Source organism: Nelusetta ayraudi, unplaced genomic scaffold (assembly GCF_046127955.1).
Source record: "Nelusetta ayraudi isolate G7.1 ecotype Tasmania unplaced genomic scaffold, CSIRO-AGI_Nayr_v1 ptg000059l, whole genome shotgun sequence".
NCBI classification, from domain to species: Eukaryota; Metazoa; Chordata; class Actinopteri; order Tetraodontiformes; family Monacanthidae; genus Nelusetta; species Nelusetta ayraudi.
Genome location: NW_027466109.1, coordinates 2,624,717 through 2,642,500, shown reverse-complemented (window position 1 = coordinate 2,642,500; position 17,784 = coordinate 2,624,717). Strand labels below are relative to the sequence as shown.

Genomic DNA, 17,784 nt, shown 5'->3' with positions numbered 1-17,784 from the left:
CCGGTGACCTGCTCATTGAAATGCTCCATCTGCAGATCGCAGGAGCTGAAAGGTGTTTGGTTTGCTTTAATTAAGATACAAGTGTTTCCAGATTTGTGGCAATAAACTTTATTGTTGCTGCAACACTTCTGGGGTTACAGCAATCGTAAGGAATTATCTCAAACAGCCATCCCTCAACCACTCAGGTCCAAAATAAACTGAAGAAAAAAGGCCAGTAATGGTGTAATTTCTTCTTTTGTTGTGCCCAGGACTGTCTGATTCACTGGGCCAGTCCACAGCACAGGTGTGCTCGGTGTCTTTGGAGTCGTCTGCTGGTGTTGAGTGGCAAACGTTTTGCGTGGATAAAAGAGCAGGGCAACGAACCTCAAACCTCAGCTCCACACAGGACGAGGCCCTTTGCATATCCAGCGTTAGAACCATTGTCTATTGTTAGTCACAATAAGTGGGTCATCCGTCTATTGCAGCGACGAGACGCTCCAAAAGATGCAGCACCAAAAGTTCTCCGACGCCCGAAAACATTTTTAATCTGGGCAAATGAGCCTTGCGGTGGTTCCACCAGGGTTCAACTGAAATGTACAGTAGAAAGCCAAATATTTAAACTGACTCACTAATTGAATCCATCTTTGGATGCATGTGTGGGGAAACCCAATTACAGGCTGTGTGAGTCATGGCCCTCCAGTAAAGTTCTGCACGTAAGCCTAAAGGATCATTTAATGTTTCTCTGTAATGGGCAATAATGGACTTGGAGTGTGTGCGGTGATGATGACACATATCCAGTAATTAGCCTGTGCCAGTTCTCTGGAAGTTTACAGTATACAGTATACTGTATTTGCAGAAATACAGTTGTGTAACAACTTGTGTATCTCTAATAATTACTAAATCTTTCCCAAAATAAGACTTTTAACATTTTAAAAACACCCCACTGAAGTTGATTGCAAGCTTACTTTTACATAGTGACATGGTTGCTAATTCCATGTAAGTGGCGTGCACGCGCGAGCACACACACACGCACACACACGCACACACACACACACACACACACACACACACACACACACACACACACACACACACACACAAGCACGCCAAAGGCATTTACCAACACAAGCATCTCAGAGACAAGTATCTCCATCCAAAAAAAAAAAAAAAGAAAACAGCCCTGTGTCCATCTGTTAAACAAATAAGCAGCCCCTACAAAGGTGTGCAAAAGATTCCACATGATCAAAGTGTATGAGAATGGCAGCCTTGTCCCAGCCTGGCCATTATCAGGCCCCATGAATGCCTGTCTTCTCCTCTTTTGTAGGTTGAGGCATTGACAGTCACTCACCCGGCAATGACTGTCACACCAGCGCAAAGAGCCAGCCGCCGACAGGGGCCAACCACATCAAACAAGGCTGTCAAGGGGCCCTGCTCGTGAACCGTGGCAACAAACACCTCCTGATCCTCACCTACAGCTCAGCGGCAGACACCCACCGCTGTGCCCTGAGCCGCTGCCTCTGCTGAGAAAAGATGTACTGCCTGGACCTCATTTCCCTCTCTCTGTACACACACACACACACACACACACACACGCACGCATGTGCACACGCACAGGCACATCCACCGTCCCTCCTCCTCCTCCTCTCCCTCAGTCAAGTAGTGCTTGTGTTAACCTCCAGCCTGCCGAGACACAAAAGGCTGCTAAAGTGTTTAAGAATGCTTTATGGATGCATGACGGCGGGAGGCTGACACGGCAGGGTATCAGAAAGTATACAAGAATGGAAATGAGATACATTCAGCTTAGTCTTTCACTCTGAAGCTGAGTCACACCCGATTTGAACTGTATGATGTTTGAACTTCACAGGTCGACTGGAAGGTGAAGCTAGTACATTTTTTTTCCCCCCCCTTTTTTACCAGTGCCTGATGCATCAGTATTCCTCCGGATTCACATTACGGTTGAAGCCTGATATAACATTTTTTTTGTTGTTGTTGTTGTTAAACATTAAAACATTAAACAAAACATTAAAGGAACCTCAGGCAACTTACTGTGCATGGATTGTGTCATTCATTCGAATTGCTCATTAATTTTGTCAGACATGTATTTTTATGTAAGTAAACAAAGTTGTAAAAGAAGAAGAAATGTACAACCATGTGAAATACTGCTGCTCAAAGAGACTCAAACATGATTTGCGACTACACAAAGTTCTTAAACTTGATCCGCTGAGTCTCATCACTGGCTATGACAATACTGCCACCTGTAGGCCAATACAAGTGCCAGCAATGTTAAACGACCAATCCGTTCACGAGTGTACTGAGGACAAAAAGGGTAGGTAAAAAATGTATGTGTATACTATAACAGTACATAGAATAATAAAGTTGACCTGATATAGTAAATTACATTTGATGTTAAAACAAGTTAAAATAAATAAATAAAATAAAAGAAAAGATGACAAGTGTTCATGGACAAGTTCGCAACTGACTGTGAAAAGTGGACGGAAGCCATTGATTGTGGTCGAAAACAGATTTCTATATCTTTCTACATTTTTATTGGGAAGCTCGAAATATTAAACGATCGGTCATAAATCGATACCGTTCAAGTCAAAGGTCGACACTCGACGAATCTGTGATCCTCTAGTCGAGTCTCAGGATTATCCATCGCTCCTCGCGACTACCTTGGTCTAATTTAAGATGGCGGCCTAGTGCTCAGAAGTAATGCGGTTATTACATGTCAACATGTCCCTTCTGAGAGTGTGTGCCTTTGCCAAATGTGTGAACCGCCGCGTTTTATTTGAGAAGTGCACTTTTCGCTCCAGTTTTGCGGAATGTTGTCTGCAGTATGCGTCGAGAAGGACCGGTGGAGTAAGACAGATATCAGGTAGGGAAACTGAGTCCTTCTGCCCCCTGTCCCCTGTCCCCCAGTCCTTAACTGTAAATACTGTTAAAAACCTTTATTTGAACCCGTTCAAACCTTTTATTTATCGTGATGGCAAGGTGAACAATAAAGCGGGGCCGCCGTACTGAGAACAGTGATGTCCATCTTGAGGCAGGGGTGTTTGCACAGACGAGGTCAAGAGCAGAATATCAAAGACAAATTTCTTCCAACTTCATTTAGTTCCGCCTAAATATAACTATCGTGTGCTGTAACGTTAGCTTTGCGTTGCATGGCGGAAACGTACCATCATCATCATCATCATCATCATCATGATCAAGCAGAAATTGTAATTTATTGGCATGGGTTCGTATGCAGCTCACTGTCTCTTTCCAGCAGCGTCCATCTCGTTTCCTGCACCCCAGGAAGACACATCACTTCGTCAACTAGCTTCATGTTTGTTTTTTTAACCATACGTACATATCACGTCACATGAACCAAATAATCCCAGTGGGTCTGTTATTATTTTTATTACATCATCATTGTTATTAGTTCATAAGTAAGCCACCCACTGTGTTGTAAATGTTTGTATGGAATGTTAATATGGGCTACAAGCTATGTGTATATGATATCAATTTGGGAGTGAAAAATTATTTGAAAATAAAAATATTTGAAACCCTCTCTTTTATTTTCAGAGACTGCCTCACGGCTACAGAAAAGAAACGTTTCATTCATAATCCCAAACACAGAAGATGGAAAGAAGCGGGTGATGGTTCAGTCCCAGTTGTTAGATGGTAAGTTATTATTGATGAGGCCTTTCAAAACTACCCCTGTTATTTTGTGCTTGCATGTTCAAAGTGCTTCTGTCCAACAGTCCTGTATCTGGGTTATGTGATTATTTGGCTCCCCTTAATTGTTCCTGATAAGTTGTTGATCAAGCAGCATTTGATCTCCATAATTTGCACACTGGACGTTTTTGTTGTTATGATCAATATTTCCCTCATCTCATCACCCATTATTAATCCTTTTCTCTTAGTGTTGGAGTCCAGGATACATCAGCTTCAGTCCGACGTCGTTTTAGATGTCCGGCGTGCAAAAGGACAGTTTGTCCAAACTTCGCCCTCCGAAAGATGGGCCATATCTGCAAAGAGTCCTAAAAGCATTCCTCGGGAGAAAGCAGACATTCCCAAATCAGGACAGACTGTCTCCAAAGGAGCCTCTAAATCTAAACCCAGCCGCTGGATGCAGAAATTATCCGAGGAGAAGCAAAACAAACTCAGGAGGCAACAGCATCTGCAGCAGAAAATAGAAAAGGACGCAAAGGAGGGGCCGTTGGAAAAATCGAAAGGCAGCAAAAGCAGCTCAATGCTCCCAGGTACTCCACATAAAAAGATATCTACTGCGGGCAAAAAGACCGTCCCTCCCAAAGGGAAGGCCAGGAGACAGACTTTGACTGATGAGATTCACGCCTCCGTTTCCTCCGTACCTATCTCCTCCGCTGTTCTCGCAGTAGCCGGGACAGCAGCGGTGCCTCTGAAAGCTTCCAAACCTAAACAGAAGCAGCCGAAACCGCGGCCTCACACTGAGGAGGCCGCCGCCGACGCCCAGAGTCCGGCACAGGAGCTGGCCGAGGTGGAGGCGCTGGAGAAGAGGCTCAATGAGCGAGGGAGACAGTGGGCGTCCTCTGTCGACCAAGAGCGCCCCCCGCTGGAGGAAGGCAATGGAAATGATACCGGGGACCTTCACCTCAGCATCCACGCTTACCTGGAGGCCTGCGTGTTTGCCGGCGCCGTGGACCGAGCGCACCGTTTCCTGCTGAGTCAGCACCGGGTCAGGAGCCGACGCAAGCGCCTGAACACGGACATCTACAACATCCTGATGAGGGTTTGGGCCAAAAAGGTGAGTTGAACGCGAGTCCCATAGTGCGCCGCTAATCAGAGCTTTATATGTGATCCCAGGCTCCTGTGGAGCCGTCTCAGAGGACTCAATAGATCAGGGGTGTCAAACTCAAATACACAGGGGCCAAAATGTAAAACTTGGACAAAGTCGCGACCCAACGTTGATTTTTATTGAAAAAAATCCTCCAGATATGACAGTGAGCCTTTTTATGTGGACGTCACCCAAACAAGTTTTGCTTCAACCTGAATATGGAAAAAGCAAAATGACCGAACACTGCACACATGCTAAATTAAATTTAAAATTTAAAAAGCTCATCAATATAAATAAGATGTAAATAAAAACTGTAAGCCATATTTTTTATTTGCAGCCTTCTGATTGAAATTTCAACAGCAACATTTTTCCACGGGGCAAATAATAGATTTGAAAATAAAGTAACAACAATAAACCAATTCAGTAATAATAATATCCTTCAATGAACGTCCTGTCCTGATTGACAAGCCAAAATACTAGCAGAGCATTCTGGGATTTTGTAGTATTAGCGGTACATGTGCTGTATCATACCTGAGGTCCAGCTCTAGTAGTGATTTTGTATTGCCTTGCGGGCCAAATATAATTGCACTGCGGGCCCAATTTGGCCTCGCGGGCCAGAGCTTGACACCTATGCAATAGAAAGTTAAGGCATAAAGCAGCACTCAGTTTACAGGCTGGTTGCTGTAACTGATTGCAGATGCTGATGCCTTGTTCTAGACAATAGGAAGGTGGTTATTATGGGGAACTTCAGTATCAATGCCCTTTGTGACATCACAATTGGCACCGGGCTGTGTGTGTTTTCAAGCTTTTCTGAAAGGTGGTGCAAGCAAAAGCCATAAAGGAGTCTGTCATTTTCAGGGAGTTTACTTGCAGACTAGAGACGTACGTTATTTTTAGAAATGACTTGTAAAGCGAATTTTGCAAATGAAGGGGCCTCTTTGAATTGTAACGATTCAGCCAAGAGGCTCTGTTCAAAGTTGGTAAACAGAGGAAGTTGTTCAAAGATTAAAGCTGATCAGACCCTGGAGACGGCTGTGTTGAGGCGGCTCTGAAGTGTGTTTGGAAGCAGAAGCTCTTGCTCATCACTGGTCTCTCTGCTTCTGTCCACAGGGCTCTTTAAACCAGATTGGCCGAGTCTTCATTCTCTTAGAAGAGGCTGGTCTGAAGCCAAATCTGGGATCTTACACGGCAGCTTTGGAGTGTATGGGCCGCACTCCCAACTGCTTCTCGAAGATTGTCTCAAGGTGTGTTTGCTCGCACGTGCATGCACGCACGCACGCACACACACACACACACACACACACACACACACACACACACACATATACACACACACACACACACACACACACACACACACACACACACACACACATGCAGCTCCTTGAAACAAAGCGTAGAGGCAGAACCATCAAGAGGATGTCTAACGTTATTACGGTAGTCTGGATGGACCAACCGCTATGCAGTACAGGAAACTTCCAGCAGGGGTCGTAGTAAGGACACAGTTTTCAATTTTATTGCTCTTCCATATGCACAAGGAAATAGGAAAAATAGCAATATAATATAACAAAGAAATGAATAAATAACTTTTACTGATTGTTGCATCAGTGTTTTCACTATTTTTGTCTTGGTATTTTGGCTCATGACAGAGCACACACACACCTAGCAGAGAGCCCTCGTAGCTTCAGAAGGCATCTCCACCGTGTCTCTGTGCAGGAGCCTGATGATGGCAGCCAATACAATCAGCTGGCCTCATGCCCAGGCAGTTGTAGGCCTTATATTGAATTTTCTTGTTGTTTCTTTTTTTCCCCCTGTGATGAGACTAACATTAGTCTGGAGTCATTACAGGAGAACAAAAAAACAAAAACCAGGGGGCGCAGGGTTTGTTTGCTATATTTATCCTGATGCGTGTTGATATATGGACCCGGACTATACAACAGGCATGTACCTTGTCCTGTCTGGTTTTCATGAAAATACTCTGCCTTATAACAGGCATGGGCAAACTACGGCTCCGCATTAAAACCGCTGAACTTGAAGAAATTATATTGTTAGTAAGTAAGTAATAAAATAGCTGTAATTCACCAATCCTTTCAGTGTTTCAAGAGTCATTTCAATAAAGAGATAAGTGGGCCTTCATAGACAGATATTTTGTTGTAACTTTTCTTTTATTCATTTTCAATTGACATTAAAGCACATGTTTTCTACATACACCATGATACATTTTTTTCTCTTTTGAGGTGGGTCACCAAAACCCTCCATCCATCTGCTCCTGCTCCGGCGCCCTCTGGTCACTCTCAGCCTACAGACACACAATATTGTTCGAAAACACTCCTCAAGTGAATTTTGCGCAACACTCGACTTGATGAAAGGTCACACTATGTCGCTCACCCCAGCCTTGAAATGCATCACTCCCCTGCGTCTCCACTCTGTCTGTTGCACCGTAAGAGCTTTACTCTCTGCTCCTGAGCCGCCCCCTATCAGGACTGTTGGCAGGGCACTCAGGTTGGTGATATGTATCTGTTTGCTCCATCGAACCGTCGTAAGATGATACTTGTATGACAGTGTTGTTCCGCGGGAGTGCTCCGCCGCTTCGCCTCCAGCGGTGCGGCCTCTCCAGTGCAGCACACTTGCTCTTGTATCTAAACTGTGCCGTCATTCCTTTTCCTAACGTAACTTTTCTGCTCCACCTTTGTCCCCTCTGAGGTCTCCTCCATACTCACCTGCTCACTTCACACTTTTCTTTCTCTCCCCCGTGTCCTTGTCAAAGACACACATGCATGCGCCGACTTGCACCAGCACTTATCCCTTTAAGTTTTCCCCTCTCTCTCTCTTTCTCTCACTCTCTCTCTCTCTCTCTCCCCCCCTCTCTCTCTCTCTCTCTCGAGCGCCGTGTCCTCCAGAGCTCTTGGCTCTCTGGAGAGCAGCAGAGCAGTCACCAGGCTGATTATGCTCTATCTATCAACCTCGCTGCTCTCTTTGTTCCTGCCGACCACGCTGCCAGTGCCCGGGCTAATCCTCTTTTTGTTCGCTGCTCTGTCATTTACTCTGACCGAAATTACACTACGGCATCACATGGGAGACTCTCAGCAAAGACTCAGACTCACTTGTATATATAAAAAAAATATACCCAAAAAAACCCCACTCACTTTGCTTAATGTTCAGTGAGCAACTTTGAACACCACGCACTGCTGATTACCGTAATGCAGCGTTTCCTTTTTTCCATTCACCCTTGCACTGTGCTCTGCTCTCTTCTGATTAGATTAGCTTCAAGAATGTTGCTGAGACAAGGTTTCCTCCAGATGCTAATTAGCCTGCCGTTGTTTGTAATTGTTCTGAGATAACGGTATGCAGGGAGAAGCGGAGCACTGTCATCCTCTGTGCTGCTGGGTTCTTCGCCCTTCCCGTTCGACGCTCCTGTCAGGCACTTCTGTAAATGGACTTCAGGGGGCAGTGCAACCAAACCTGCAAATCGAACAAATAGAAGCCTTCAGTCTTTATTGAGCAGAAAGTTTTTGTGGCTTTTTACCCTTAAATGAATACACATCTATGGAATTGCATTCCCTGCACCTGTATCTGTATCTGTATCTGTATCCGATTTCATGTCTAAAACTACCAGTGCTGTGTTCTACAAGCATCTTATGAAATCAAATCAAAACATTCTGGCACGATTCACAGTGCTCAACCCTTCCAGCTGTGTCACATTGAGCTCTAAACAGGTTTTTTTTTTTCCAAAGCTCCTTTTTAAATGCAATGGAACATCTTCAAAATTGCTCCAACTGATTTACAGGAACGAAATGTAAATTCTACGAGCCTCCAGTTGATTTCTGTTAGCCCAGATTTAGTTCACAACAATTGAAAGTTTCCCCATTTTGCTTACTGCTTTGCTGGTGTAGGTGTGACCATTCTGGAGTTTCACAGAGGGAAAGAATTCCACGTAAAGGAAGCTTAACATATACAAAAAAACAACAACATGCACTTTCGCAATCAACTTCTGTTTGTTTACAGCTCATCTCCCTGTTACGTGTATTTCAAAAGTGTGGCTTTTGAAATACTCTTAACTAAGCGATAAGTGACATTTTTAGTTTTTGATGGACTACCCCTTATAAAGTGTTGGGTCACAGGCCTCTTTAAAACAAAAGAAAAATCTTATGATATGCAGTTGTGAGGTGCGAAATCATTGCGTCACTCTCATTTGTATTCGGAGAGGCGAGTCCCTTGTTGGCGTTTTCTGCATTGGGCAGTCCTCTCGTGGAGGCTACGCTCTCTGTGTCAAATCTCTCGGAGATTCGACGCAAATAAACATTTTGCTGATGTCTCTTCACTGCCAGGCCGCTCTTGGGTCGCACAAACACTTTGGAATCTGCCACACGGGCCTGCCAGGGCAAATATTTGGATTGGTATTCTGCAACTGTCCATCAAGAAGATATACAATGATCCCACAGATAGAGGAAGGTTGGGTTTTTTCATCAGCTGAATTAATCATCACACGTTCACTCGCATTCCGTGGTAATTTTTCTAGTTAGTAGGCAGGTCAAAAGGTCGAGGCTGTTGAACGGATTCTCAATGCTCCTTATACCATTGAGCTAAAAGCTAATGCATTCATATTCGAGTGCAAAAGTTTTTGTCTGTCACAGATACGGCGCAATTGTATGACTATCAACACCCCAGCTTCACTAATATCTTTTAAGTCAGTCGTTCCAAAGTGGATACTGAGGTCTCAGTGGGTGCAAAGCGTCTCCAAGCATTCCGAGAATTAATACCAGCCTTCTTCTTCTCTGTTTGCCAAGGTGCCTCAACCAGATGGAGAAGGACGGCCTGTCTGTGGACGATGTGTTCAGTCAGAACGTGTTCCAGAAAGACGAGCGGGACATGGCGTTGAAGGCCGTGCACATCGTCCAGCCAGACTACCAGCCCAGACAGGCGGAGGCTCTGAGCCAGTGCTCCTCACCACTGGTTCACAACTTCTACACACAGGTATCGCAGTTCTGAGACACGGGTTGAGGTAAAATGTTGTTGGATCAAACAGCAGTCCTGGTGGTCCTCCACGAATTATTTATTTAGAGCAACATCTACTGTAGCATTTTTTTTTTGTTTTTTTGTTTTTTTGTTTTTAAATGTGTTTGGGAAAAAGATAGAGTTTTTCAGAGGTTTGAAATGTCGTGTTTTTCTTCCACAAAGGTTCTATATTGTGCAAAATATTAATATTATTTTGAGTTTTTAGAGTTTTTAAAGAATGTGTGTCCCGAGCCTGGTGGCAAACCTGGAAATAAGAGAGTTGTTTCACTACTCAGAAAGGGTGTGCTTAAAGACATTGCTCTAGAATGAGCTCTCTGTGATGTCATTAAGGGCACGGTCACGTCTCCCAATTTCGCGGGTCGGCTAGACTAGTCACTGCCTTCTTCTTGTCAGCTTCATAAAACATGTGGATTGTCCAACACATCCCTTCGAGCAGGAGGCAAAAAAACTCAGTGATTTTTTTTTTTTAAGGAGGCTGCAAACAGAGGGATAACTATGCAGTTTTAACTGAAGCTATGAAGCTTTATAGAGTCTTTATCTTTTTAATACAATTCTTTTTAATCACTCAAGCTGCCACCACCCTCCTCCTGATGCCTGACTACCCATCAAACAGTCACTGACAGCTTTCTTTCCAATCACCCATATTTTCAGCCTCAGCTACCTTGGTTTTTTTCCCCCTCAGCAACATACTATCCCAGTTGCCATAAGAAGCAGGTCACTGATATGTGAAGCAGGTCAAATGTGACCCCGTCACTGCCGCCCGTGATTGCCCTCGCAGGGTTGACTAACTGTCCTGTTGGTTATCAGGCTGTGGCTTTTCTGGCAGGTTGATTTTAATGACTGAAAGCTTTGCAAATATCTGCTCGGCCAGATAAGAAGAGGACCAGCTCCCGTCCGTCTCTGGAGCTTTTGTTGAGTCAGTCAAAGCAGCGGATCGACTATTTAATGAATTTTGATTGAGATGGCGCTACTCCAAAATGCAGTTTGATCTCATTTCAGCACATCAATAGAGATTTTATGACATTATGTCCTGAATGTTGTCAGGAAAATGGCACACTAGGATGCATTTTGTCAGCCCAAAGAGATGAACAATAACTGAAAATCCACATCAGATATTGCACTGGAGGTTTCTAGATCTTGTTGCTGTTATTTGAAGTAAAACAATTTGTTTGTGTTATTGGCTCTGCTAATTGGTTGCATTCGCCGCACCCATTTAGCGATGTGTTCAAGAGACAATACTTGCTTCCACTCTTGAAAGGGTCACTGTCTCTTCAAACGTGGATTGACTTTTGATGCACTTTTGATCATTAAGCTTTTGAACTACAAAGAAGAAAAAAAAACACATTTCTCTGCTTCTTCCTACCACCTTTCTATCAAGTATTGAAATTTGTGAAGAATGAACTTAAAAAGAATCATTTTTTTCTTGCATTGGTGAGCCAAAGAGATTGTTGCTCTGTTTGATGCTCTCTTGGCAGGAGACTCCTTTTAATGATTTGTCCGTAACTCACCTGGCCAAATGAACCCTCTCTGGACAAGCAGGCCCCTCCTCCAGTCATGCACTTCTCTTTGCAATCACGTTTTATTTTTAGAAAGAGGCCTAGGTGCTTGAAGTCAATCAACAGGGCAGCAGAGCCTCATAAAATGTCACTCATTTAGTTTCCTGTCCGTCTCTGTGTGTGTGTCTGTATCCCAGAGGTCTGAGCACCACTTCCCCAAACTGGACTTCACGCAGGACGAGCTCCAGCGGCGCTTCGAGCGACAGCTGGCCATTGAGCAGGCCTGCACCGTCACCATCGACTCGGTGGAGGCTGCCAAGCCCGTCACGGAGAACATGGCAAAGATGGTAAACAAACACAACTGTTGCCACCTAGACTTCCTCATCATGCCCAGTATACACTTCATGGATTAGATGGACATGATTGCATTAAGAAGTTTGTTTTGCACTGCATTTGTCACATCCTATGAAGGAAACAAACAAACAAAGAGTGTTACTATGCACCCCCAGCAGTTGGTCTCAGCCTAAAATCTCTTTTACTGTATGTTGCGATATTTTTTTATCACTCCTGAATGTCAAAACACTCATTTCTTTTTTGTATGTTTTTGTGCTTTTATTTGGTTTGCATTCAGGTCGGTGATTGATGACATGCAGTTTCTCACAAAATGTTGTGCTCCAGAACGCCACCTTTACAAGGCCTTGAATACACTGTATTATGTTCTTTATCCCTAAATGCAGTTATTTGTACTGGCGAAAACTGAACATTTCATTTGGCGTCTCCCAAAATGCAACAACAGCAAACTGCACAACTCCATGTCACACACTGACTGATTCCTGTTGTGCCTTTCAGTGGGGAATCTGCTGCTGCACAAACTCGGCACAGCCCTGCGGGGTTTCATCACAGCCCTAGATTTAGTCTGGATTCACCCTAAGACACAGACCTCATAAATATTGCAAAACCATTTATCAGGTGACAGTGGATTGACATTTAAAGACATATATATATATAAATAAAATATATATTTTTGATATCCAAAGGCAGCCATTGTTTGCTGTGAGTAAAAAAAGTTTCTCTGATACAACTGTGAAATGACATTCACTCAGGCCTGACAGGTTGAAGGAAGAAATCTAATATTCCTGCAGCGTGCTTTCTTTCCCAGTCTGGCATTTACAGTCGGGCCTGGCTCGTCTGCCTCCGCAGATGGGCGACGTGGGAAGCGAGGAGGGCCGGGAGTCTCTGGTGGTCAGGAAGCATTTACAGACAGACAGAGCAGAATAATAATGTATTGTAATGGAGGCCCCTGGAGAGACGGCAGCCACCTCTCCATCCGCGGCCCCAGACTGTGTCTCCTTATCGGCCGCACTGTAGCTAAAGAGCCACACACTCGCACGCAGAGGCGCTTGTGCACGGAACACTCTGTACTGTGAAATTGTTATTTATTTTTTGGCCAATTTAGACATGTGACTTGCATTGTAACCATGTAGCATGCCGACTGCCAATCACAGACTTTTTAATTCTAGAATTTGTACTTTTAAAACAGTTGACTTTAACACCAAGTGATTTTTAACTCCTGCCATTGTTTCCTACCTGTTATTACTGGCAGACCAAAACTTCATTTTTGGAACAAATGAACGGTTTTAGTCAATCAATCAATCTGCCAATCAACAATAGATAGATAGGCTCACTCTTTTCTTTGCACATTCCGGGTCAAATTAACCCAAACTCAAATGTAGAGTGTCTTCAAGTCCTGCGTCCGATCATTCCGCTTCAGTTCGGAATGCAAAAATCCTGCAAAAATCCTTTCGCATCACCGTTTTGGACAGGGTTTCCTGCTGGCAGTTGGCACTGTCACGACACGAGTGACCTCCAGCTGCGTCGTCCTTTCTTTCAGAGGGAGCTGCTGGCGGATCAGCGGGCGCAGTGGCACAAGACCCTCCTGCAGGCCCTGAGGGAGAGCAAGATGATCCTGGCCAACACCAACACCAAGGATTACCGGCTCAACGTCTACCCCTACCTCTGCCTGCTGAAGGACGCCGAGTACGTCGACATCATGATACAGGTAATGTCACGACGCTGCAACCACCTCTAGTGTGAGCGATGGTGCGGCAGTGTGTCGGTGGGGGTGAGGATGAGGAGTGATGTCACCGCGCCGCTCCTCCCCCGTGCCTGACACCCGGCCTTGTGAAATATGACCCAAAGAGTCTGAAGCGAAGCGCAAAAACACAAATCAGGAGGCTGACAGCGATGACAGCTGCGAAGGCATCGGGCTTTATCTCCGGCAACAAAGGAGCGCCGGGCTTTGATCAGATAGCTCTGTTTCCTGCGCAGACAAGCTCGCAGCATGTAATGCCGAGGCCACATCACTTTGGATTTCCCCCCTTCCCAGACTGACGGATGGATGTCTTCCTTCCCGTCTTTCTCCGAAAATTCGGATCGCTGTGACGTTGGAGAAAAGCTTTTCGCAAATGTTTTTTAATGTTTTTTTTTGTATGTTTTTTTTATTTTATTTTTTTATCCCCTTCTGCAGAGTGTCGCCAACATGCCGCCCAGTGGTGAATCGCTGAAGATCTTAGCCCGAGATCTGGGCAACAGGGTCTACACCAAGTACGCCATAAGGCTGAAGCATCAGAGTAAGATGCTGGAGAAGCTGGGCAGCATCTACAACACTTACACGAGGCTGCTGGCCAAGGACACCGAGGTAACCAGAGCAACACGTCTCACAATTTGCTTGCCGACACGTTATGTCTGCACAATCAGTGTTCAAATGTTTTGTTTTTTTTGTTACTCTGCACTTATTTATTTATTTTCATTTATTTTGAACATGTAAACAACAATGCTAAAAAAAAAAAGAAAGAACATGAAATAAACAGAAAATAAAAAAAGACAAAGTCAAACCAACAACAAAGGAAGCAGCCATGGTTCTCGTGTTCGAAAGGGGGTAGGAAGAAGTAGAAACTTATCCAGTCCTACCCCTGGGCTCAAATATATTCATCACTTTACGGCTAAATTAAATATATGATATCAGAAAAATATAAGCTATAATAAATATATAGATTTATAGATACAGCAGATACAGCCATACTCCTACAACAAAGAGAGCCTCACTCATATTCATCAGCAATATTCATATTCAAAGCACTTGCCTCTGATCGTAGTGTGGTGCTGCTGTCACTGGCAGTGTGGCAGCTGTGGATGAACCACTTTTGTGACCATGATTGGCACCTCGTGACGTCTTGAACATTGTTATTTTGTATTTTTTTTAGCACAATTAGTGACAGTGTTGCCTGAACGGGGTCTCACGGTTTATACCGCTGACTCGGTGCTCCACCACAGGGCCGTCATCAGCACTGGAATAAGCTGTAGCTCAGTATTTTTTTCTACTCACAAGTTGTGCCAGAAGTTAGTTATGTGTTTGTTTTCCAGGAAGGCATTTTACATGCAGGCTTTGTAGTTGAAATTATGCTGCTCGCCCAGCTGTTGTTTGTAATTGCACAAAAAAAAAAACTTCATTTCTGAGTTTTTCGCTTTCACCTCGCAGCGCCGACACAGTCTTGCGTACAAGCTCAGGCGCATTTTTTCCTCACTTCCTCGTTTCTCCAGGAGTACGACCTCCTTCCCAGCGAGCTGTGGTGCAAGCTGGAGGCGGAGCAGCAATCGGGGCCGTCGCTGCAGGGGGCCGAGACCCACTGGCCCTACATGGTTACGCTGGAGCTGGGGACCTACCTGGTGGACTTGATGGTGAAGAACCTCAAAATCAACAGCGACATCCTGAACCCGGCCTGCGACCGGAAGCGCATCCCTATCCTCTACCACATGTACACTTTCCGGAGCATGCGACAGGTACACGTGCACGTCCTCTGAAGTTCGAGTCGATGGTGCAAAATTCAGTTTAGCAGTGTTTTATAACAATAAATATGTATCTGTTGCCTTATTAAAAAAACATGCCTTGAACAGCACATGATTGAGTGAAATGAATTCTCACTTTTACCTGCAAACTAAAGCTGAGTGTTTTTGCAGGAGGCTGTAAACAGGGCTCAAATTCTGCTATTTCTGAGAGGGTTTTTTTTTATGGATAGCTGATCATGCAACGCTTCATAGATCGGATGACTTCACATACAGTAGATACAGTGGATATATCTGTATCATGAGTATTTCAATCATTGAGGTAAACTGATTAAAAAACATGAATTCTTTGGCCTCAGCGTCTCAACAGAAGACTTGAAGGCTTCCTGATTCCTTGCATGCTCGTGCACCAGCCTCTCCTTGAGTGAGTTGCTGTCGTGTTTGAATTATAAAGCCACCACCCACCCAGCTCTCTTGTGTGTGTGTGTGTGTGTGTGTGTGTGTGTGTGTGTGTTGGCAAGTAGAAACAGTCGAGCGAGATGAAAAGGTTCCATGCTAATCCCTTTTTTTAGTGTCCCTTTAATTGGCTCGTTGGTACACAGCAATGGGAACCTGCCGTGTGAGGCAGCAGGAGCCAATAGAGTTGTAGAGGTTTTAGATCAGATGTTCTGTGATGCTGTATGTCTTTTTAGATTTTTAGGAATGTGTATTTGTACATTTCTGACACCAAGCCACGCCTCCTTTTTCTTTATACAACAAAAGCCCCATTTGTTTGCTTCTTTACTTTGGACGTGGACCCACCAAGGGAGCGTCCCAATGATTTAACTGCACAGCACGACAGTCCGAACTGCAGCAAACAGTGTTAAGGTCTTATTAGGTCCATTGTTTCACTCTTCCTGGCCTGAACTATTAGCTTACAGGGAATAGAGTGATAAGAAAGAAGAAAAACCAAGCGGGGCTTCTTCCAGTTTGTAATCATTTCTATTTACTCCATTGCTTGGCTTTGCCAACATAACGGGTACAGCACCTTTATGTCCTTGTTTGCTCAGCGAAGGCTCAGCGTTCATTGCACCACAGGCTGATGAGTGCGCGCTGCCTGTGCTGCCTTGTTTTGGTGGACAAGCAGTGCACAACAATGACCTCTAGTGGTGAAATGTCTCTGTGTAGAGCTCCTTTAAATGCTTTGCATAAATAAACAAAAGACACCTGCAGGCTGGCAACTGAATTAAATGTATGCATCTGAATGGCTATCTGATGCCACTGCTGATGTCAGTGCTTTTGTTTATCTTAATTGTAAGTTTGTTACACAAGTATGGCAACCTTTAATCTGTCTACGGCTGCTAATGATATTTTTCCCCTGTGTTTTATTTCTAGGTGGGCTTCATCAAGCCACACCCGATCCTGACCCAGATGCACCAGGAGGCCATGGAGGCCAGGCTGACCTTCGACTCCTACGTGATGCCGATGCTCTGCCCCCCCATGCCGTGGTCCTCCGTCAGGTTTGGCGCCTACCTGCTGACGCCCACCAAGCTGATGCGCTCCGTGGACGGCGCCACGCAGCACGACGAGCTGCTGGAGAAGTGCAGCGACCTCCGGCCGGTGCTGGACTCTCTCAACCAGCTGGGAAACTGCGCCTGGAAGATCAACAAGTGCCTGCTGAACATCATCATCTCCATCTTCAACGACCGGGGCAACGAGAAGCTCGACGTCCCCCCACCTCTGTCGGAGGCGCCCAGGATACCGCACTTCAACCCCCACGATCCCACCTACACGTCGGCGGAGAAGGCCCACATGAAGCGGGAGGTGGTGATCGCCAAGAAGAAGTGCGGCGAGATGCACAGCCTGCGAATGGACGCGCTGTACAAACTGTCCATTGCCAACCACATGCGCGACGAGATCTTCTGGTTCCCCCACAACATGGACTTCCGGGGACGCACCTACCCCTGCCCGCCGTACTTCAACCACCTGGGGAGCGACGTCACGCGCGCCCTGCTGGTGTTCGCAGAGGGGAAGCCCCTCGGCGCCAGAGGCCTGGACTGGCTGAAGATCCACCTGGTCAACCTGACGGGGCTGAAGAAGAGGAGCTCGCTGCAGGGACGGCTGGAGTACGCCAACACCATCATGGAGGACATCCTGGACTCTGCGGACGATCCTCTCAACGTCTGTATCCGCTGCTGCTAACACATTCACATTCGCATTCAGAATACTTTATTAGTCCCAGACAGCAATTAACTTTACAGTCAGTCCTGTCCATAGCATAACACATAAAATAATGGAAGAACAAAGGAGAAGCAGAGCAACATTTGACATCTCGAATGAATTCAAATGTATGACATATTGCAAAAGCATATTCTGAAAGAAAAAACAGAAGAATGCATGGAATCTAGGGATGCATATTATCGATTAATTTAATTGACCTTAACGCTTGATTAACGATTAATTGATAAGCGCAAGCAAACACATTATTTCACCCTTAAATAAAGTTGAGGGTTCAGTGTGACCAGTTTTTACATTAGAGAACAGTAAAAGCACCCTCTGACTTTAAGTTGACTTCCAATGGGTCACATTTCAACTTTTTTTTTTTTTTTTTTTAAGTAACTTGTTCTAGGTATACAGGTATATACACCACACCATTTAACAAAAAAAAACAGT

At 44.9% G+C, this 17,784-nt stretch overlaps 1 protein-coding gene across 1 annotated transcript in view; it reads left to right on the top strand.

The window, feature by feature from the left end:
* The first annotated feature begins 2,650 nt into the window (after positions 1–2,650).
* The window catches only part of polrmt (polymerase (RNA) mitochondrial (DNA directed)), a 41,643-nt gene continuing 26,509 nt past the window's right edge, over positions 2,651–17,784 (top strand). Inside the window, exons 1-10 of the mRNA XM_076039148.1 lie at positions 2,651–2,854; positions 3,544–3,642; positions 3,885–4,747; positions 5,888–6,021; positions 9,565–9,751; positions 11,487–11,636; positions 13,181–13,348; positions 13,817–13,987; positions 14,890–15,129; positions 16,507–17,292. Coding sequence (XP_075895263.1) covers positions 2,692–2,854; positions 3,544–3,642; positions 3,885–4,747; positions 5,888–6,021; positions 9,565–9,751; positions 11,487–11,636; positions 13,181–13,348; positions 13,817–13,987; positions 14,890–15,129; positions 16,507–17,292 — 2,961 coding nt within the window. The 5' untranslated portion in view covers positions 2,651–2,691. The remainder of the gene's footprint in view (positions 2,855–3,543; positions 3,643–3,884; positions 4,748–5,887; positions 6,022–9,564; positions 9,752–11,486; positions 11,637–13,180; positions 13,349–13,816; positions 13,988–14,889; positions 15,130–16,506; positions 17,293–17,784) is intronic.